This window comes from Rhineura floridana, chromosome 7 (assembly GCF_030035675.1).
Source record: "Rhineura floridana isolate rRhiFlo1 chromosome 7, rRhiFlo1.hap2, whole genome shotgun sequence".
Lineage (NCBI taxonomy): Eukaryota > Metazoa > Chordata > Lepidosauria > Squamata > Rhineuridae > Rhineura > Rhineura floridana.
This window is the reverse complement of record NC_084486.1, coordinates 6,957,533-6,979,891: the sequence shown is the minus strand read 5'-3', so window position 1 is coordinate 6,979,891 and position 22,359 is coordinate 6,957,533. Positions and strand designations below refer to the sequence as shown.

The following is a 22,359-nucleotide window of genomic DNA, read 5'->3' as shown; positions in this document are numbered from 1 at the left end:
AAATGGAGGGCGTTGCAAAGCCTGCAGAACTTTCGGCAAACTCCATGAGGGGAACCGATGGACGACAGCCGGAGAGCGTAGGGCGACTCCCCTCAAAAAACGTTTGATGAACGGATGTGAGGAAATATGATCTCCAGGAGAGGACACTGAGAGAATGGATGACAGAGTAGACGCATGTCGACGTAGAGTGTTGGGTCGAAGTCCCATCATAAAGCCGCTATGGAGAAATTGGAGCACCTGGTGCACATTGGCCTGGGATGGATCGTGGTGGTGGGACTGACACCACTTGGAGAAAGCCACCCAGGTATGTTGATAAATGCGAGTGGTAGATGGTCTTCTCGAGGCCAAAATAATATCAATCACAGCGTCAGACAGTCCAGCTGACCTCAAGTGTCTCCGTTCAAACGCCACGCTGTTAGATTGAGCCAAGTAGGGTCCTGGTGCAGTACTGGACCCTGGGATAGGAGGTCTGGCGTTACTGGAAGTGTCCAAGGATCCATCATTGACATTGCCAGAAGATCTGAGAACCACGGTCGGCGTGGCCAAAATGGTGCTATCAGAACCAGCTGTGCCCTTTCGGTTCGCGCCTTCCTCAAGGTTTTGGCTAACAATGGTATGGGAGGAAAGGCGTACAATAGACCGTCTGGCCACGGTGTTGTCAGAGCATCCACTGCTTCTGCTGTTGAGTCCAGGTATCGGGCAAAGTACCTGGGAAGCTGGCAATTGTGACTGGAAGCAAACAGGTCGACTGAGAGGGCGCCGAACCGACACTGGAGACGATGGAAAATGGCTGGATGAAGTTTCCATTCTCCCGGGAAGACCTGTTGTCTGCTGAGCCAGTCTGCTGTCACATTCCAAATCCCTCTGAGGTGCTCTGCTTTCAGGGATTGTAGATGTTGTTCTGCCCAGACAAAGATGAGGGAGGCTAAGTCCTGCAGAGGACGAGACCTGGTGCCCCCCTGTCTGTTCAAATGTGATTTTACACACGTGTTGTCTGTTCGAATGAGCACATGATGCAAAGGGAACAGAGACTGAAAATGACATAGAGCCAAGTGGACAGCCTTTAGTTCCAGCCAGTTGATGCTTCGAGATTGCTCTGCGTTGGGCCAAACCCCCTGAACGTACTGGGAGTTGCAGTGGGCTCCCCAACCTATGAGGCTGGCGTCTGTGGTCACGACGGTTCTGCGGGGTTCTCTGAACGACGTGCCCTTGGAGAGGTGTTGAACCTTGGTCCACCAGCGGAAGGAGAGGCGCAGAGCGGGGCTCAAACGAACTCTGCGATGGTTGGAGCTGGCAATGTCTTTTTGAAAAGGCAACAGAGTCCACTGAAGGGGCCGAGTGTGGGCTCGAGCCCAGGGCACAATGTGGATTGTGGAGATAAACATCCCGAGCGCTCTGGCGAGAAGCATGACGTCTGCGGATGTTTGTTGCATCAGGGACCTTGCGATGCTTGTGATGGCAGTGATGCGATCTGGAGCCAGGAAGACCATTGCCTGCATGGTGTCCAACATTGCCCCAAGGTGTAGTAGGCGTTGTGTTGGTTGGAGATGGCTTTTGTCGAAGTTAACAAGCCAGCCGTAGGTCTGCAAAACATTGAGGGTGATCATTAAATGATGATGAGCCAGCTCTTCGGACTTGGACCGTATTAGCAGATCATCCAAATATGGGTAGATATGAACCCCTTGGGTCCGAAGGTAAGCCACTAGGATGAGTAGCACCTTGGTAAATACTCTTGGAGCAGAGGAGAGGCCAAATGGCATCGCTCTATATTGAAAATGTTGGTGGCCAAAGGCAAACCGAAGAAACTTTCTGTGGGCTATGCAAATGGGCACATGGAGATACGCTTCCTTAAGGTCGATAGAAGCCAGGAAGTCTCCTTCATGCAGACTCTCGGTAATGGAATGGAGAGATTCCATTTTGAACCTGTGGTATGTTACAAAACGGTTGACAAACTTGAGGTCCAATACCGCCCTCCAAGATAAATCTCGTTTTGGCACAGCAAATAGGAGGGAGTACACCCCTTCCGACCTCTCAGTTGTGGGAACTGGCTCTATTGCCGCTATGTCCAAGAGGTGATGTATAGCTATCTGCATGATGTTGTGCCTGGCTGGTGCCCTTGGGCAAGGAGACGGATGGAATCTGTCTGATGGGGTTGCCCAGAACTCTATGGTATAGCCGTAAGTGAAAAGGTCCCTGATCCAGGAGACCATAGTAAGGCGCAGCCATCGATCTCCAAAATTAAGTAATCTGCCACCTATGGGGAGGGCGTTAAGACTACTTGTGTAGGCGAGGGCCTCCCCTATATGAGGACGATGAGTTGCCCCTGCGCCCTTGGTACTGACCTCTGCCCTGGAAGCGTCGGTTCCAGGAGCCCCTGAATGCGTTGGGGTCATAGGGTCTGAAGTCGCGGCCTCGTCCTCCTGGCCGCGTTCCTCGAAAGGACTGGTTAGAACGAAAGGAGGGAAATCGCCTGAAGGGCCTGTGGTTGATGTTCTTGACTGTGACCAGAACCGGTTTTTGGGCGTCTTTTGGATCAACCAGAACTGCCTTTAGAGCTTCCTCGCCGAAGAGTAGAGATCCGGAGTAAGGAGCCTTGGCCAGGTTCAGTCTGGCCGCTGAATCAGCTTGCCAGTGGCGAAGCCAGAGGGTGCGACGAGCGACTATTTGAGTCATCATGGCTCGTGCCCCTAATTGAGTGGCATCCAAAGTGGCATTGGCCACAAAAGCTGCTGTCTTACGTAATTTCGATAGTGCTCTTCTGAAGGCGACAGGATCATGGTTAGCATCCTCTAGAAGGTCATCCATCCACATCATAGAGGCTCTGGAGAATATGGAGGCTGAAGCGGAGGCACGCATGGCTAAGGCAGTGGCCTCGTGATTCTTGCGGAGGGCGAAGTCTATTCGTCGCTCAGTAGTATCTTTTAGGTGGGATTCCCCTTCCCTGGGCAAAAGAGATCTTGAAACGAGGCGAGCGATTGGTTCATCTATGCCAGGGACATCTAACTTGGTGGCAAAGTCTGGGGCTAGGGCGTACAATCTGTCAGCCAGGTACTTGAAGCGTCGGGCTTTGAGTGGATGAGCCCATTCTTCGGAGGCTAATTTGGCAATTGGGTCCGGCACCGGGATGTAGTGTTCAGTAGGTGCAGGGGATTTGAGGACCTTGGCCCCTTTGATAGCTGGGGCGGACGAAGTTGAAGGCGCAGTCTGGAGACCAAGGGTATGAAGTACCCTACGTGCTAGCGGTTGATAATCTGAGGTATCGAACAAGCGATACGAAGTATCCTCCTCATGATCTGAATAGTCGCTCCAGTCGTCTCCTTCAACATGGTCAGTGAAAGTTGACTCCTCCGCATACGAGGCTTCATCCGTACATCTGCCTCTGGCTACATCAAAGGGATCTGGTGAACAGGAAGGATGAGCTTCATGGAACGCACGTTGGTCCATGTTGAGTGGGGGTATGGCAGGAACTTGTGGTAGTGACTGCATTCGCGTGAAAAAAGCCAGCATGGCTTGGAGTTGGGAGAGGAAATCAGGAGACAGCTGCAGACCAGATGTGGGAGATGTATGTGCCTGGTGAACTAATGGAACAGATGTTTGAGGCGGTAAACCAGAGGTAGGTTCGTTAGGCGAACAGTGAGCGGGAAAGCCAACAAACTCTTCCTCGTCAGAGGCAGTAGTAGGAGAATGGAAAATGTCACTTATGTGTGTCTGTGCTGTGGCGGTGGTTGGCACAGAGACATAACGAGGGCGCTTTGGTTTACTATGGCTGGAAAGATGTTTTGTCTTAGCCAGTGCTTTGGCATGTCTGGTCTTAGACGTGTTAGGATGTTGTGGCTTGGCTGATTGTGGCATGTCTGGCTGATCTGGCACCATGTGTGTTGATGGTGACATGCCTGGCTGTTCTGCCATCTTATATAAACCTGGGTGCAGTACACTGCCACGGAGGGGGCAGGATGTAAAGACCCGAACTGGCACAGTGTACTACCACGGAGGGGGTAGGATACACTGGCAGATGGCGAAATGCACTGCCACAGAGGGGGCAGAATGCACTGAGGTATCAGCGTTAATATAATATAGGCTGTTTTAGAGTTGGCACACTCAGATTAGTGCTGTAGGCTGGGTTTTTGGCTTGTTCACGGCCCCAGAGGGGGCAGGATATACAATGTAAATCAGATTTAATACAAGTCAGCCACTGATATTAAAGCTCCAGCCTAGATAATGTAATCCAGCCACTAGGATTAAAGCTCCAGCCTTGATAATGTAATCCAGCCACTAGGATTAAAGCTCCAGCCTTGATAATACAATCCAGCCCACTAGGATTGGAGCTCCAGCCTTGATAATATAATTCAGCCACTAGGATTACAGCCACAGTAAAAATGTGTGTAAATCAGCCTTGTGTAAGTTTGTCAGCAGCACATATACACAAACATACAGATAGATAGCCTGCAGGGGAGGTATCCGATGCTTAATAAATGGTAACAAAAAAGGCGGGAATTTTGAATTTCAAAAAATGGCGCCCGGAAAAAAGGGCGGGAAAAAACGATCAAAAAAGGGCTGAGGGAGAAGGAGCAATGGCGGAAGCGAACTGGGGGAAGGGCTGCCCAGCACGGTCTCGCCGAAAACCGCAGTAGCGGCTCTAGAAAAACCCCGGAAGAAGCAGGTAGGGGAAAAACGGCAGCCGCCGCAGAGAGAGCCGCCGTCGCGGTCTGTAAAGCCCTTCGCAGTGGGATTTAAGCCACGTAGCGAGGGCGATCTGAGGCAAGGAGTAACGGCGGGAGCCGCAGCTGCAAGCTCCCGCTGAGATCGGATCAGCCGCAGCCGCGGCGACGATCAGGGGGGGAGGGAGATCAAAAGCGATCAAAAAAGAGAACCGCAGCCGCGGTCACTGAGGGAGCCCCCTGGCTACGGATACGACAGAGCCGGGGGGGGGAGGGGGCTTGAAACTGTCAAAACAAAGAGAGCCGCAGCCGCGGTCTCAGAGGGAGCCCCCAGTCAAGGAAATAAAAGAAATTAAATAGCTCTGAGGAAAGGAGGAAGAGAGCCGCAGCCGCGGTCTCTGAGGGGATCCTCAGTAGGCTAGACAGAAAAACGGAAAAAAGGCTTTAAAGAGAAATAGACAAACAAATACGAGACTTAGCTAAATGCTACGTGAAATTCCAATCTTGTTCGTACGAAGGCAAGAATGAACTGGGGAGTGGGAGGGGCATGATGTCCCTAGTCTTGACTTCAAAAACATTCTTGCCTTCGCACGATAGGTGGAACTATTTCCCACAGTGATGGCCCACCTCCTATGGAAAATATGTATGGGGGTAAACATTGATAGTGCTTTTGTAGGGACATCATATACAATTTCTTAGATTAAACAACGTAAAAGTATGGTTTACCTATTTATCATCCATTTGATAGACTATGGCTAAGTGAACCATACCTAAAAATCTGTTTCTTTCAACCATCTATGCTTAAAACCATTTGATTTCCCTAAGCTTGTCATCAATCCATCAAGAAAATAGATTATGCTGAACTGCTAGCAAAGATCCGCAATTTGTACTGTATATAAAGGGTCTGATAGATGTGCTTACAGAAGATTTTTCTTTCCAATATGGGGAAAAAACTGCTACACTAAAAGAGCTGGAACAGATATCATTCATATATTTTTTGCAGAGTACCAAACTTACTGAAGGAATTGTACAAAGGCAGAGTTGGTGTTTGTTTTTTTAACTACATTCATCTGATTTCTTTTTTTAAAACAGGAATTTCACACACATTCGATTTTCCATTGCTGCAACACACCATCAATGAACAGGGCTGTATCCAATGCTATGCGAGCGGTGTTCCACTCATGCAACAGGGCTTCCCCTTCCTCTCTTCTCCTTGCATGACCCCAGAATCTGCTCCAGAGGATCTCCCAGCCATCCATAGAAGATTGTGAGGGTACACAAAGGGCTGCAGAGGAGAGGAGGAGGGATTTCTGTTGCACAAGCACAAGCTTGTTGTGCGAGTCGAATGGCAATGTTAGATACAACCCACAGTTTTCAGGTACATCACCACCACTCCAACCCTTTCAACCATTTCCCCTCTGATGCTGCATTGTCCATTATTAGCTAGTGAAGAAACTAAGTTTTGCATATCCACCACTCTACCATCTGAGATCTTAAAAACTGTTACCTCTTGGATACTCTGACAGTTTGATCTTACACTGTTTATGCTGCTCACCACGGAGCAAGACAATGGCAACAGAAGATCTGGAGGTTGATAGCCTTCCTTTTGGGAGCTGGTGGAAGTATAATTGTTAACGCTGTGCATACAAGGTCTGTTTAAATTCCAGCCCAGTCATTAACCTAGAAAATTGGAACTGAAAATGCAACTCATCTAAGGTTATCCAATTTGCAATATGGAAATACTATTATTGACCTCCCTTACAGAGCTGTTTTAATTACTACTAGGGATTCATCTGACACATTTTGAGTCACCAGGAATAGTACTATTATATCATTCAGTTTATTCCTTTTATATTTCCTGGGCACAAATTTGTGACATTTATGGTTTAGAGGTTTACTACATACCCACAGGACTAGGGATTAAATAGTCTTTGAGCTTCAGATAAAATAGGAAAATCAGAGAACAAAAACTGACAAAGGTCCATGCATATTTTCAATACACAAACGTCTGAGGAACTCTCCCCATCACAGTTTCAAAAGCAGTTTGAAGATCAGGATGGAGATCAGGATTCAAGGGAACGAAATCAAATGTTCTGCTAGACCAGCCTTTCTCAACCAGTGTGCCTCCAGATGTTGTTGGACCACAACTCCCATCAGCCTCAGCCAGCATTGCCAATGGCTGAGGCTGATGGGAGTTGTGATCCAACAACATCTGGAGGCACACCGGTTGGGAAAGGCTGTGCTAGACTAATGCAAGTCTATTTTTGTGATTCCAACCTGCTCTTTGTAACCCAGCCATCATCCCTAGGCTTCCTACCAATATGAAGCTAGTATAACCATTTTCCTCACCACTGCCTATCAAAGTCAATTAGCATATTCCAGTGACCAATTTTCTAAGGCATCAGGCCATTTAGGGAAACAAGACGCTTCACAGGTTTCAATACAATGAACTGAAAAGAAGCACAAAACCTGCTACGTTATTTAATTTATATGGCTGCTCATTAATAAATATTCCCTGTACTTGTTTATTATGGTTATCTGTGCAACAGAAAGACAGTTATAACTGGAGGCCTACATTGTGTATCCGGAAGAGACAGAGGGCTACAACATGGGCACACCATTTGGCCCCAGCTCCACAAGTGCAGCTGCACGAGGTGATCCTACATCTGTCAAACATCACTGCCACGTTGTATGCTCCTTTTGGTGGCACCATCTGGGGAGGTATCACTGTGGCACTCAGATGGAAACCTGTTGGAGAACAGGCCAAAGGTTATTGTCTGGCATAGTGCAGGGATACAGAGCTCAGCACAAAGAAATATATTACTTACAATACTAACAGGCCATTATCCTAACTGCATCATCCCCAATGCAGATTCTCCTCACTCCAATCAAAATCTGAAGCACCTTATTTCAGCAGGCCATAATTCCTTTTAAACAACAATAATTACTTCAATTTAATGAGAACAAGCTTTCAGCATAGCAATGTTCAACAGCACAGATTTGCGCTTGGACTACAGGACCCCCATTAAATACAGTTTAAATTAATTTCCTTTCTACTGACATCGACTCAATTGCACAGCACTTTTAACATTTTAAACATTTTAAAGTTAGTGGATTTATTCTCTCAATATACCCGCTGAGTTTACTGATTATGAAACTGTTGCTCAGAAAATAGGTGACGTGTTCAAGGCTGCCCAATAAATTCAGAGCCGAAATTTGACCTCTGTCTTGCATACCTAAAATTCCCACGAAGCAGACATTTTCTATCCCTAGAAGAGGCTTTCTTCACTAAGTGACACTATTAGAAGAGCTGACAGTCTTAACTTTCAGAATACTGTGTTGACCATAAATAGTTTTAAGACTGGGGATATGCGTTTTGTTTTTGTTTTTCCAAATAAGGATACACAGTAGTAAATGCAACAGTTACTTGTACTTATATTTATGAATGTGCATGTACAATATTCCCATTACACACCACTTCCTATGGTTTCAGAACAGGAAATTAAATAATCCTCTCTTAAAACAGAACATCCCATCTGTGTTTTTCAGCAAAAGTAACATACATTGGCTGAAGTCACCAATATGGCACAAATAGGCACAATAGAAAAGCAATGTGTGTTTGTGTTTCTCTTCTCTGTTTGAGGGGAAGCAACAAAGTGGGGGGAGAAGCAACCAGAGGGGGTGATGCTCACAGACCTTTCTCAAAATTTCAAATGTTTCCACAAAACCAGAAAGATTGGCAATTCCTAGAGCATTACCCCCAAGGAAAGCTGTTAGGGGGCACATTCCAGTAGTGGGTGGGACCAGACCTACACATAACTACCCATCCTTACCACACACATACAACGCTATTTCTCATGGAAACAGAGGCATTTATTTAATTCTTAGTAACTCCACTCAAATTTCACCTTCCGTTTTCTCTATAGACATTGTTTACAACTTTTGTAAAACTAAGACAACCTCTCCATCATCCTTTACATGTCCTGACTTTTCAAAAGCCAAAAAGAACCCAGTAACCTCACCAGAAGAAAGCAAATAAGATTAATCCACAGCTGAACTGCAACACCTGCCTGATAGCTAGTTAAATTTACAAACTTCAAAATGCAATTGCATCCCAAAAATAACATGTATACAATCGCAAAATGCATGGACTACATTTTGCATATCTGTGAGTAATACAGGTCTGTTGAGACATTTTCACTTGTGCTTTGATCTTCTTGCAGAGGAAGGGCCTTTGCACACTTTGCACAACTTCAAAGCCCCTTTCCCTCTCAGATGCTCCCCTCTGAGGAGATCGTGGTCAGCAGGGGAACCAAAGGGCTAGATGAAATTAGGCTGCATCCAGGTCATGTTGCACTAAGCAGTGCCTGAACTATCTAGTAAGTAGCAACACTCCCATGTGAACAGCAACCATAACTGTTGCCTGCTATAGCTAGAAGGCCCTATGCACCTACTTTCAGCACAGCTGAGGGTTCCTCCATACTCCTGCTGGAAGTTGTTTCTATCCAAGACTAACCAAGCTGCAAATATTTCAAAAACCCTCCCCTTGTTGCAGTGACAACTCTTGGCAAAGAAGTAGTTAAAACAGAGGACAAACATGAAAAAATAGACCAAGATACTTTGCGCCTTTAAGAAACGCTCTTTTCATATGGTACCTAGCTGATTTAACATTATTTTGAGTTAATACTTGATAAAATTCTTACCATGCCTATTATACAGGCATACCCAGCTTTAACGTTCGCAATGGGACCGGAGAGTATACTTTAAGTGAAAATAAACTTTAAGTGAAGCAATTGTCTTCACTTGTACTGCATGCAATCACCACTAGATGGCAGCGGAGTCATGCCAATAAAGTGTACATTATTGCAAAGCGTGCAAACGTTAAGCGGGGTATGGGGACGAATGGAGCATGTACATTATAGCGAGGCGACATTAAGTGAAGCAACATTAAGCGGGGTATGCCTGTACTTATTTAAAATATTTGTATCAACTGTAATTTCAGAAGTAGTTCACAGCATAATTAAAAATATAAAACAAAAAAACCACACACCCAATCCAAAACATAAAACACAAGCAAAAACAAAACATGTTAACACACAGCAGACCTTCAGATCGAAAGGCACAAAACCCCATTAAGAGCCTATACAAACAGCAGTATCATCAGCTGACTCCTAAAAGCCAGAGGAGAGAAGAGTGGACTGTATCACCAAGTGCCAAAGGCCAAAACAGACTTACTGTGTTAAGATATACATACTATCCTAAGCAGTGACAGAAGGGGCTAGAATGACAAATAAATTACTGGTCAGTAGACTCAACCAATTTTTGAAGAAGATACAGAATAATAAACATTTGATAGTTTATTGACATGTTCTAACAGTGGCCAATTAAGGCTGAATTGACATGTCATAATTACAGTAGTCTCAGCCTTTGGAAGCAAAACCTAGAGACAGGGGTGCTGGGCAAACAAACAACTCTACTCTATGATTTGCCTATATGCTTTGAAGCTCAAACAATCATACAGCCACGAGAGTGGCATGGAGTTTTCACATTCCACAATGTTAAATTGAAAATAACCCCCATGCCATTCTGATGCTTCCCATAAGCTCATTTCAAAACAAAACCTTACAGAACGTATAGTCCTGAACTCAGAAATGCTTGCATAACAACCCTCAAAATTTTCATGAGGATACACAAAATAGTCAGAGAGAATTGAGAATTCAAAGTGTGAAAAGAGAGAGGAAAAAAACGACTCCTTTTGGACTTTTTTCTGTCAAGGTTCTCGTAATTTGTTGAAATTAATTACAAATCAGCCATGTCCAAAAGAGTACCTGTACTCCTATTACTGACCTTGCCCCATACTCTGACCTTCATCTTCTGCAGTTTAAAAGTTAAAAAATGCTGGCTGATTTTTAATTAATTTTAAAAAATTAGCATTTAACTCAATGATAAGGCCGGGCATGCTCAGTAAGAACCAACTGTCAGTGTTCTAAAAGCCAGACTCACAGCTGCTGGGCTTGCCTAATCAGGGGACCACACCCACACCAGACTTTGATTTCACTGGAGACAGGCATGGCTTCCCCCAAAGAATCCTGGGAAGTGTAGTTTGTGAAGGGTGCTGAGAAGAGACTCCATGTTCTCCTGACAGAGCTCCAGTGGCCAGACTGGTTTAACAGTCAGCCGCTCTGACTGAAGCTCTGTGAGGGGAACAAGGCATCTCCTGGCAACTCTCAGCACCCTTCACTAACTACGCTTCCCAGGATTCTTTGGGAGAAGCCATGACTGTCTAAAGCGAAATAAAGGTCTGGTGTGGATGTGGCCAGGGACAGCTTTGGTTTAAATTTGGGTGGGAGGCTACATGTGCCTGCTGTAGAATAAAAAGGTGGGGGAAATGCTGGGGAAGAAATGATACTGTTCACAAAATTTTCCTTCTGGAAAGGACTGGGGTTTCCCCTCTGCCCAATGCCCATCCACCCAATCTCCACCCCCTCCCTCCCTCCCCTTCCTGCCCTTCTTCTTCCCTCCCTGCTCCTCCTCCAAGTCAGTTTCATCTATCCTAAGCATGATTGCACAGGAGTAAATCCCACTGAACTCAAAAAGCAAGCAAATGATCAAACCGGCCTTCCCCTCCTCCTCTGTCCTATCCCCTCCCTCTTGCCCCTTCCTTCCCCTCCCCATCCCTTCTAATCCCCTCCTTCCCCCTCCTCTCCCTTCCTCCTCCTACTCTGCCCACTCCAGGACTCCCTCCCCATAGTGAGGTTTACCTATCCTAAGCATGATTGCACGGGAGTAAATACTACTGAACTCAATAAACATGCAACTGATCAAACGTACCCTCCTCCCCTTCCTGCCTGCTCCGATCCCCGTCCTCTTCCAAGCTACACAAGAAGTGGATTGGACTGTGAAAGACCAACCGAAATTGTGTTTGCATTTTTACAAATTTGTAGGGCAGTCCAATATCTCACAGAGGAGGTCAAGTCTCCTGCTCCCCTGGTGCATTCATTATAGCTGCCCAATTTCCATGCTTTTCAATTATGTTCAAAATATCTGTTGGCTATGGGTACATTTTTAAACTGGAAGGTTTTTTGCCTATTAGTGAATTTCAATTCTAAATTATGGTTGCGCATATGAAAAGCTTAAAAATATTGAGCCTCTTACTAAGTGAATAACGAAGCTGGGGGAAAGTATAAAATAACTAAAGGAAGACATCTGGAAGTGCGGACGAGTACATACCATGAATGTTTCACTCATACTGGTCTCCATCTTTGGTATTATGCAAAGCAGGTAAAAAAAATCTGGAACTCCCACAACCAATTTAGTAGTCCCATCAAAAAATCTTTCCTGGCTGCAATACCAACTGAAACCTGTAGTTACTTTAAGACTCCACCAAACTGACGCTGGGTCTGGTAAGCCACTCATTTATATCCTTGTGGGACAGACCTGGACAAAGGAATCTTCTCTCAGGTTCCCACCCCACCCAGGCCCTCCAGATAAGAGCTACCTGCTGAGGCAGTGCACCTGCATAGAACCCAATCATGCCACCCCAACACAGAAACCCTTCTCCCCCAAAACTTGCTTCAAGGTAGACTTTGTATCTGGGCTAATATTTCAAATCTTCTCAATACCAACGTAAGGTAGCCAGATGTAAAGATCATACCGATTTGCAGTGGATCTTTAACAGCCCTCATTCGGAAGAGTTGCTCGCCTCTCTGGAACTCATCTGCACTGCCATTTGCCAAGCAGGAGTACAGCCTAGGAAAAGCAATTAATTCTGTTGTTAAAATGTTACTCAGTGAGACAAACAGCACTACATTCTAGATCACTGATTTTCAAATGGTAGGGAAGAGCCCACAACCAGGTTGTACTCCAATCTAAGCGGAGCCATTTTCTTTCTTGTACGTTCAGGAGTGGTGGTGTTTGTGTTGTGGTTGTTGTCATTTAAGAGAAAAACAGGCTAGAGCGACCAGGTACAGAGGAAGACAAGCCTCCTATAGATTTAGTAGTTTTGTACAAGAGGGAATTTCATCAGATGCAACTTCTCAGTCCTATATAACAAGCTGCAAAATGTCTCCTCTATCCGTGTCCTCCCTTTCATATGGCTAGTCTAGAAACAAAAGATGAGCATGCAGTTTTTTTAAAAAAAATGGGGTAATTTGCAGTAAAAGATGGGGCCTGTGTCTGAAAAGATTATGACTGTTCTAGGCCCAAAATATTCAACAAAAATCCACCCAAATCACAGGTCTGAGCACTGTTCATTCTGCTTGCAAGAGGATGGATGTGATATGGATTAATTAATTTGTTATGGTTCCTAGCTATAGGATTATTCCCACAAGCAATTGGCTGGCTACCCGCAAAACTTAGACATATGAACATGCTATTGATTTATTGAACGCATTAATGTCCCTCTTTTCCAAAAATAGTTCAAGGAGGCCAACAGAAAATAAACTACAGGAAAATGCATAAATCAGTTTGTTTGTTTTTTAAAAGAAGGGGGGGACAAAGACATTATACAGCTAGGGACATTCTTAAACAGGAAATCTGTCTTTAGAGCATGGTGGAAGTCCATCCAGAAGGTGGCGTGGTGAACTTCCCTAGGTAGCAAGTTCCCGATGTCCTCTCCCTTGTCCCAACCAAATGTGAGTTTGGGACACAAAAGGCCACATCCTCTGTTGATGGATCTTATTATGCAGGAAGGCTCATACGGGGCAAGACAGTCCTTCAAATAGCTCAGTCTCAAACCATAAAAGGTTTTAAAGGTCACAACCAGCCAATTTAAAGTACATAACCAATACTTTAAACTGAGCCTGGAATCAAACTGGTAGCCAATGCTGCTGTTTCAGCAATAGAGTAAATATGCTCCCAACCATCAGATACTCTCAGCAACCAAGCCACTGCATTTTTTGGATGCTTTTTAAGGCAGCCTCACACAGAGAGCATTGCAGTACTCCATAAAGTTACTAAAGCATACATTACCACAGGCAGATTTGCCTTTTCCAATATGGACACACTGCTGTATCAGTCAAACCTAGGCAAGGCACACCTGACCACAGCCTTGTCCACTGCCTGGGCTTCTGGGGTCAGGTCCAGAAATACACCTAGGTTATACAACCTGCATCTTCAAGAGGAGTGATTCACAGGCTGAATCCCTATTCCCAGATTAGATGCTTTGCTGACCAGGTGTGCCTCACTTAGATTAAGTTAGCTCCCATTAGTCTATTACCTACTCCACACACCAGTTCAGAATTTCCAATAGCCTCCCTGGAATATGATGGAAAGGGGGGAGGGAGGGGGAGGGGGAGAGGGGGAGGGAGGGGGAGGGAGGGAGGGGGGGAGGGGGAGGGAGGGAGGGGGGAGGGGGAGGGAGGGAGGGGGGAGGGGGAGGGGGGGAGGGGGAGGGAGGGAGGGGGAGGGGGGAGGGGGGGAGGGAGGGAGGGGGAGGGGGGAGGGGGGGAGGGAGGGAGGGAGAGGGAGAGGGAGGGGGAGAGGGAGAGGGAGGGAGAGAGGGAGAGGGGGAGAGGGAGAGGGAGGGAGAGAGGGAGAGAGAGAGAGGGAGAGAGAGAGAGGGAGAGAGAGAGAGAGAGAATGGAGTTCCAGCAGAAGTAACGGGCACACACTCTCTTGTCCAATTCCTGGCACAGATCATCTGGAAAGACAACCATTCTATAACCAGGCCAAAACCCAGACTGAAATGGATCTAGATAATCCATATTATCCAGAAAGACACGGAGTTGAGAGGCCACCATGTGTTCAGGAACCTTGCCCAGAAATTGAATACTGAAAATTGACCAGAAGTTGAGGGATATGGTGGGATTAAGGGATCATTTCAATAATAGTTTCAGTATTGCCACTTTCCCTCTTGTAAATATCTCCTTGTTAAAAAGTGTGATCCAGACAATTCCTATCCTCCATCTGGTTAATCCACCTCTGACCTCTTGTATTAACCTGGAAGGGCTGAACATGCAAGTGGTAGACCTCACCCTTCCAAAAATCCTGTTCACTTTCTTGGACTGCACCAACTGAAAAGTATTAAATACAACTGGACAAGCAGCTGCCAGTTAGACCAACTGAATCTGCCATAAAATGGAATGGATATAAGTGACTTTATTTGCAAAGTGTATTGTAAATTGATCCTATTGGGTCATCAAGTAGTCCTCTTCTCCTCAAGGACCAAAGCGTTAACAGCTCTCTGACCACTGAACAGCTCAGAATATATGAAATGGTGACAGAAAAAGTAGGATTTCTTTGCCACAATTATCATCAGATTAGGCTATAAAGAGGTCTGTCCTGCCTTTGATCGGATTTGTCAGTCTTCTGTCACCATTACTCCAGTCATCACCCCTCTGCATTTCATCACCCTGAATTGCCCAAAACACCAAGGAGACAACTTGGCTCCACAATAGGGAAAGGATGATCAGGATGCAGTCATCAACCAAGTCATTATGGCTTCATTCCAGAGGCTGAACAGTGCTTTGATAGAATCAACTGCAGAAATGGCAGGATATTTCAATAAATTGTTAGAAAACTATTTGGATCCATCAGTCTCCCGGGGCAGACCATTCAAAGAACACCCCCTGCCATTGTCCTATTAGCCCACACTCTTAACAGGTACTGATCTGCCCATAACAAAAGACTAGTTTACACAACTCAATTTGGTGCCAGGACAGGAAGCCTTTTTCAGTCGAGAGCTGCATTCCATCATGGGGAACCTTCTAAGGGCCACATACCAGTGGTTTCCAGAGATAAAAGTGGTAGGGACCAGATGCAAAAGTGGGCACAGCGATGGATGTGGCACTTACCTTTTTACAACAGGCTACATTCCAGCCATGCAAGAGTCAGAGGTTTCCACATATATATCCTCAACACATAATGCAAGAGGCATTATCATAGTTCCAAGACACACTCCAGCCAGACAAAGCCATTCAAGGGTGTGGAGCAGGGTCTATAAGGGATGTGGCCTGGGGAGTAGGATGGCACAGGGAGAATACCAAAGGCCAGATAGTGGCCTGGAGGGCCACATTTGGCTACCAGGCCTGAGGTTCTCCACACCTGCTTTTGAGAAACAACCATCTGTAAGACTGACTCACATGTCAATAGCCTAGAGTGTGTTGAGTAAAAATATTAAATACGATTTGAAATAAAGTTGATTTCGGTTTATTTCCCCCTGATCTGACCCCACATTCCAGAAGGTTAGGTGAATAAAAGCCTGTATGAACTGGAATTGGTCTCCTCTCCTTAAGTGCCTCTATTTCCATTTCTGCTATGCAATTCTGTAAGCTAATGACTGTTGTAACAAAGATCCTATGTGCCCTATTAACATGCCTATTGAACTTTGTCAAGAATATACCCAAGGGTGAAGGAATTTGCCCCAAATGTATGTATCTCAAGTTTGATGGCCTTACTTGTTTCAATGTTCCCCCATAATCTATACTCCGGCATCCTGGCACCGGCGCTTATCTCAAGGTTGTGAAAATATGCAAGACTAAGCCTGAAAAGGGAGTAAGATGTCCCTGGTTTTTGTTACTCCAAGCACCCCTTTCATATGCCTAAAAATGTTACCATGACATATGGTCTTCGCTTTGTTTTATGACGTTTTACTCCCCGCACTGTAACACTTTGGGGAAAAGTATATAATCTGTATCTTTTCAATAAACGGGGTTCCCTTCTCTGGAGAGTGATCTTGCTGAAAGGTTGGGACCCCTTTGCAAGGGTATATTTGTACGTTTATTTCCTGAGCCTCTAGCAGTGGGAGTGGGCTCTCAACTCCGCACCTTCCCGGGTGGATGTGAGGTGAGTAAGCTGTGACGGCTTTTGTTGTTGGGTTTGGACCTAACAGGTACAACCTTATATCTATTCACTAATAGGCAAAAAAAGTGTGGTTTAGGAACATACCTATAGCCAACAAATATTTCTATCAAACTTTAAAAAGCAGGGAAATTGGGCAGCTATAGTGAATGCACCAGGGGAGCAGACCTCACCTCTTCTCTGAGATACTGTACTGCCCTACAAATTTGTCAAAAATGCAAACACCATTTGGGTTAGACTTTCACAGTCCAATCTGCTTCCTGTGTAGCTTGGAAGAATTTGGTAACATGTGCCTCGGAACATATGGTGAGTGGTGGCAACACCTGCCATCTCCAAAGATGGAAAATTATATTTTTGTATGTTTGTTGGTGTTCTTTACTTTGCTTCTTTCCTGTGTTACTAATGTTTCTACAGAGAATCTAATCTAGATAATTTCATTTCCCTCATTATTCATCCTAGAAATCTGGGTCAAATATATTTTTAATCATTTCAAAGCCTTTTTATTGGTCAGTGTCATATGATGGTGAAGACAGCCTTTTGTATTTCAAATTGGAGGTTATTTTCTATTTTTATTTTGGGTGCATTAACAGTTGAATCTGAAACTGCAGTTCAATGTAAAATCAGACTGATTACAATATGTTGCTACTTCAGCAATGACTCTAGCTGTTGGGAAAAAGAGGATGCATGTTTTCAGCCTGCTATGTTTAACCCACTTCATTTAAGGCAAGGTGGGCATAGTCAATTAAAAACATACAGCACACCTAGAATTTTGCTAGAATTTATTTCATCTCCCACTGTTTGATCTTGTGCAAACTGAGATGAGACGCTCCTCAGGTCCATTGGAAACTATTCTGCAGAACAGTCAGTGCCATTATTCCACAATGGTTTTTGGAGTTTTTTTAGTGTTGCTGCACTTCACATATTCACAGAAACAGAAGCAAAAGAGAATGATTTACTATAGGAAACATCACTAAAATTGCAAAGTAAATCAAACATATTTAAAGTGACTATCTGAACGATATCAACTGTTTTAATATTGTTGCTTCCTCCCTGCTAAAACAAGATCAGTACAGCACATGTCTTGTTTCTGTTATTTGGGCTGATTGCAGGTGTTACCACCACTCACCATATGCTCAGAGGCACGTTACCAAATTCTTCCAAGCTACACAGGAAGTGGACTGGACTGTGAAAGACCAACCCAAATTGTGTGTGCATTCTGACAAATTTGTAGGGCAGTCCAATATCTCAGAGTGGAGGTCAGGGCTCCTGCTCCCCTGGTGCATTCACTATAGATGCCCAATTTCCCTGCTTTTTAAAGTTTGATAAAAATATCTGTTAGCTATAGGTATGTTCTTAAACCACAAGTTTTTTTGCCTATTAGTGAATTTCTGTGTTTTTTAATCCGGGAGGTAAGAAACGAGATCCTGTGCAAGTTTGCTAAGAATGGATTGATCATTTGCATGCTTACTGAGTTCAGTGGTATTTACTCCCCTGCAATCATGCTTAGGATAGGTGAAACTGACCACAGGGGATGGGGAGGGGAGGAGGGAGGGAGGGGAGGAGAAGGGGGGAGGGAGGGGGGAGGGAGGGGAGGAGGAGAGGAGGAAGGGCAGAAGGGGGAGGGGAGCAGGCAGGAGGGGGAGGGGAAGAGAAGGACAGGTTTGATCATTTGAATGTTTATTGAGTTCAGTGGGATATACTCCCATACAACCATGCTTAGGATAGGTAAAAATGACAGAGGAGGGAGGGAGGGAGGTCTGGAGTGGACAGGGGAGGAGGAAGAAGGAAGAGGGGAGGGGAGGGGAGGGGGGAGGGAGAGGAGAGGGGAAAGGCAGATCTGATCATTTGCATGCTTATTGAGTTCAATGGGATTTACTCCTATGCAATCATGGTTAGGATAGGTAAAACTGACCGAGGGGGAGGGGGAGGGGGAAGGAGCAGATTGGAGGAGGGCAAAGGAAGGGGGAGGGGAGTGCAAAGGAAGGGGGAGGGGAGGGGAGGTTTGATCATATGCATGCTTACAGAGTTTAATGGTATTTACTCCCATGCAATCATACATAAGATACATAAAACTGACCATGGGAAAGAGGAAGGGGAGGGGGAAGAGGGGAAGGGGAGGGGGAAGAGGGGAAGGGGAAGGAGGGGATTGGAAGGGGATAGGGAGGGGCAAAGGAAGAGGGAGGAAAGGGGCAAGAGGGAGGGGATAGGAGGGAGGAGGAGGGTGGGTTTGATCATTTGCATACTTTTTAAGTTCAATGGGATTTATTTCTGTGCAATCATGTTTGGAAATGGACTGCCTTCAAGTCGATCCCGACTTATGGTGACCCTATGAATAGAGTTTTCATGGTAAATGGTATTCAGAGGTGGTTTTACCACTGACTTCCTCTAAGGCTGAGAGGCAATGACTGGCCCAAGGTCACCCAGTGAGCTTCATGGCTGTGTGGGGATTCCAACCCTGGTCTCCCAGGTCGTAGTCCAACACTAACCCGGGGGAGGGGAAGGGAGGGGAGGAGGAGGGAAGGAAGGGGAGGAGATTGGGTGGATGGGCACTCAGCAGAGGGGATGCCCCTTCCCTTTCCAAAAGGAAAACATTGTGAACACTATCATTGCTTTTCAGCATTTTCCCCACCTTTTTATTCTATAGCAGGCACATTCCCACCCAAATTTAAACCAAAGCTGTCCCTGGCCACATCCACACCAGACCTTTATTTAGACAGTCATGGCTTCTCTCAAAGAATCCTGGGAAGCGTAGTTAGTGAAGGGTGCTGAGAGTTGCCAGGAGATGCCCTGTTCCTCTCACAAACCTTCAATCAGAGTGGCTGAATGTTAAACCAGTCTGGCCACTGGAGCGTTGTCAGGGGAACAGGAGTCTCTTCTCAGCACCCTTCACAAACTACACTTCCCAGGATTCTTTGGGGGAAGCCATGCCTGTCTCCAGTGAAATCAAAGTCTGGTGTGGGTGTGGTCCCCTGATTAGGCAAGCCCAGCAGCTGTGAGTCTGGCTTTTAGAACACTGACAGTTGGTTCTTACTGAGCATGCCCGACACTATCATTCAGTGCAATAAAAAAAAAATTTCAGCCAGGCATTTTTTTAACTTTTAAACTGCAGAAGATGAAGGTCAGAGTATGGGGCAAGGTTAGTCATAGGATTACAGATCTTTAATGAATTTCAACAGATTATAAGAACTCTGACAGAAAAAAGTCCAAAAGGGCTCTTGGGGTTTTTTCTCTCTTTTTAGACTTTGAACTCTCTATTCTCTCTGACTGTTTGGTGTATCGCCATGAAAATTTAGAGGGTTGTTAAGCAAGCGTTTGTTTCTGAGTTCAGGACTACAAGTTTTGTAACGTTTTGTTTTGAAATGAGCTCATGGGAAGCATCAGAATGGCATGGGGGGTATTTTCAATTTAACATTGCCGAACGTGAAAAATCCACGCTGGCTATAGTATACAGCCACTCTCTTGCCTGTATGATTTTGTGCCTAGCACTGTCTGGCTTAGGTAAATCTGCATTAAAACCTCCTCCATAACATCTTACAAAGTGCAGACATGCCCAATAATGGCCAGTATCCAACGAAATCATTCCGCTAGTGCAAGAATTTCAGTTTGCGTGACATAACTTCCCCTCCCTCGCCTCTCCCTGTGTGTCCCCCATGCCCTCCCCAAAACTGCTCTGGAGGGTTGGGGAAAACCCCAGAACAGATTTAGGGAGCGTGCAGGGAGAGGAGAGGAAGTTCCATTGCAGCATGAACTCCTTGAGCTAGCAAAGCTACTTTATTAGATACCTCCCAATATATTTTTTCTTAGCATCTAGCCTGATGAAGAGTTTGGGGGAACATAAAAGGTTGCTAAATACTTTGTAACATTTTAATTGATTCTAATAAAAAGTTAGTACTCTGTTACTTTGGACCAATATGGCTACTTGCAACTTCAGATTCTCAGTTTCACTGATGGTGCATCTAAGATAAACTAAGTTAAATTTAAACAGCACAGAAATGCCAAGATGAAAGTACTACCTGATGTCCTCTTCATTCTCTGGAAAACTCCAAAACGCTATACGAAGCTGCAGTTGTTCGGGCACTGGAGGGTAGACTTTCTCAACCACTTCAAATGGAATGTGAAATGCCACCTGCTTTGCAGACAACTCCACCAGTGGGATCACCAGCCCATCTATAGAACAAAAAAAAATTACATAAGTTTAACTGAATCATGCAAAAATTATCTAGTTGTACTTTAGATTAGGCAAAAGCAGGATTTCCCAAGTTCCCTTATACATATAAACCACTTTTTGGAATAGACAGAAAACTATGGTTAACGTATGCAACTCCAATATGGTAACTAAGTGGCACTGTAGACCCCCTCCCCCTTTGCCTTTAAAACCAAAGTACAGAAAAGTTCAACAAGTAGTTTCTCCCAGCACCACAACTAGGGAGGAATACCAAACTAGTATTCTTTCTCAAAGAACATAGGGCATCAAAAACTCCTGGAAACAGGAAGTGGACAAAACAAAACAGGCCAAATAACTCTCAAACACAAAAGCAAGTAAGAAGACAACCAGATAGCAACAAGGGTCCAGAGTTGAAACCTACACTTAACTGGACAATGGGATTACAAAAAGGAAAAGAAAAAAAAGAATGAGACATGGGCTTAACCTGATTTCTTATTCACTAGTCAATTCCCGCCTCTTTTCACACACAGCAGGATCAAGATGACAGTGTGCTTACTCAACCCCATCCTTCAATGCAGCAACTGCTAGCATTCTGCAAGGCCAATCCCCCACCCAATTCCTGCATACACAGAGTTGTTGGTTAAGCTCTCTTTTTTTCCAATAGTGTTGTATATGCTAATAGGATCCCCTTTCTAACTCTCTGAGAGCTTTTATAGACATTTATAAGAAATTATCTTTTGAGAAGAGATTGTTGTTGTTGTTGTTATGTGCCTTCAAGTTGATTACGATTTATGGCGACCCTATGAATCAGTGACCTCCAAGAGCATCTGTCTTGAACCACCCTGTTCAGATCTTGGAAGTTCAGGTCTGTGGCTTCCTTTATGGAATCAATCCATCTCTTGTTTGGCCTTCCTCTTTTTCTACTCCCTGCTGTTTTCCCCAGCATTATTGTCTTTTCTATTGAATCATGTCTTCTCATGATGTGTCCAAAGTATGATAACCTCAGTTGATAAGCATTCAAAAAGGTTATTTTACCCATATTTCTAGCACTTGGCTCAGTTCAGCATTATACTAGATCAAAAGGAAAGTGGCAAGCAACACCAGAGGCAATTATTTTGATATACCAAGGAATAAATGAGAGATAAAACACACTTCTGCATTAATCAGCTCTAAATAGCCTAAGGGGTCATCAGTGTGAGCCTGGAGGTGCACATGGGGTCATCAAGACATTCCCTGGCACCCACAAGAGGATCATGGGCCTAGGCACTCCTGAAATTAATCTTGCAAAAAACATCTAGTGGAGTTGATAGAAAGCTTCTGTCAAGTACAACTATGGTGGCAGTGGGGATTAGGTCACAGCTGGGGAGGGACAGACTAACACTTCCCTCCCTAACTGTGACTCCTTGCCCCCCAAAATGCCCCTGCATCACAATCAGGCTTTTAAAAAAGCATTTTGGCTACAATAGAAGACTTCTTTCAAGCCTAGTTGTCATGGAGGAAGGGAAATTTCACCTTAAATCTTTCCTCCTCAGTTGTAACCATCCTCCACTGCTGGAATTAGGCTTGCAAAAAACCTTCTATTGGCTCCAATAGATGGCTTCTTTCATACCTATTTTCAACAGGAGGATGATCTTCCTAGAGACTGCAGTTGGGGGGGGGGAGGGTGGGTTAACCCATTCCTCTCTAGCTGCACTCTCCAGGAAGCTCAACACTCCCCCCCCCCAAAAAAAACCTAGG

General features: G+C 45.1%; 2 protein-coding genes across 6 annotated transcripts in view; both read right to left on the bottom strand.

Moving 5' to 3' along the window:
- Positions 1 to 22,359, bottom strand: part of ZSWIM8 (zinc finger SWIM-type containing 8) — a 111,266-nt gene that overhangs the window by 66,981 nt on the left and 21,926 nt on the right. For all 5 annotated transcript variants that reach the window (XM_061634794.1, XM_061634795.1, XM_061634796.1 and 2 more), the window contains 3 exons: positions 20,471 to 20,624; positions 12,313 to 12,407; positions 7,234 to 7,406 (listed from right to left, as the gene is read on the bottom strand). In XM_061634794.1, coding sequence (XP_061490778.1) covers positions 7,234 to 7,406; positions 12,313 to 12,407; positions 20,471 to 20,624 — 422 coding nt within the window. The remainder of the gene's footprint in view (positions 1 to 7,233; positions 7,407 to 12,312; positions 12,408 to 20,470; positions 20,625 to 22,359) is intronic.
- On the bottom strand, positions 13 to 2,625 carry LOC133388317 (uncharacterized). Its single transcript, XM_061634303.1, has 2 exons — positions 2,343 to 2,625; positions 13 to 1,583 (listed from the first exon to the last, which is right to left on the bottom strand). The coding sequence occupies exons 1-2, from the start codon at positions 2,391 to 2,393 to the stop codon at positions 387 to 389; spliced, it is 1,248 nt and encodes a 415-aa protein (XP_061490287.1). The 5' UTR covers positions 2,394 to 2,625; the 3' UTR covers positions 13 to 386.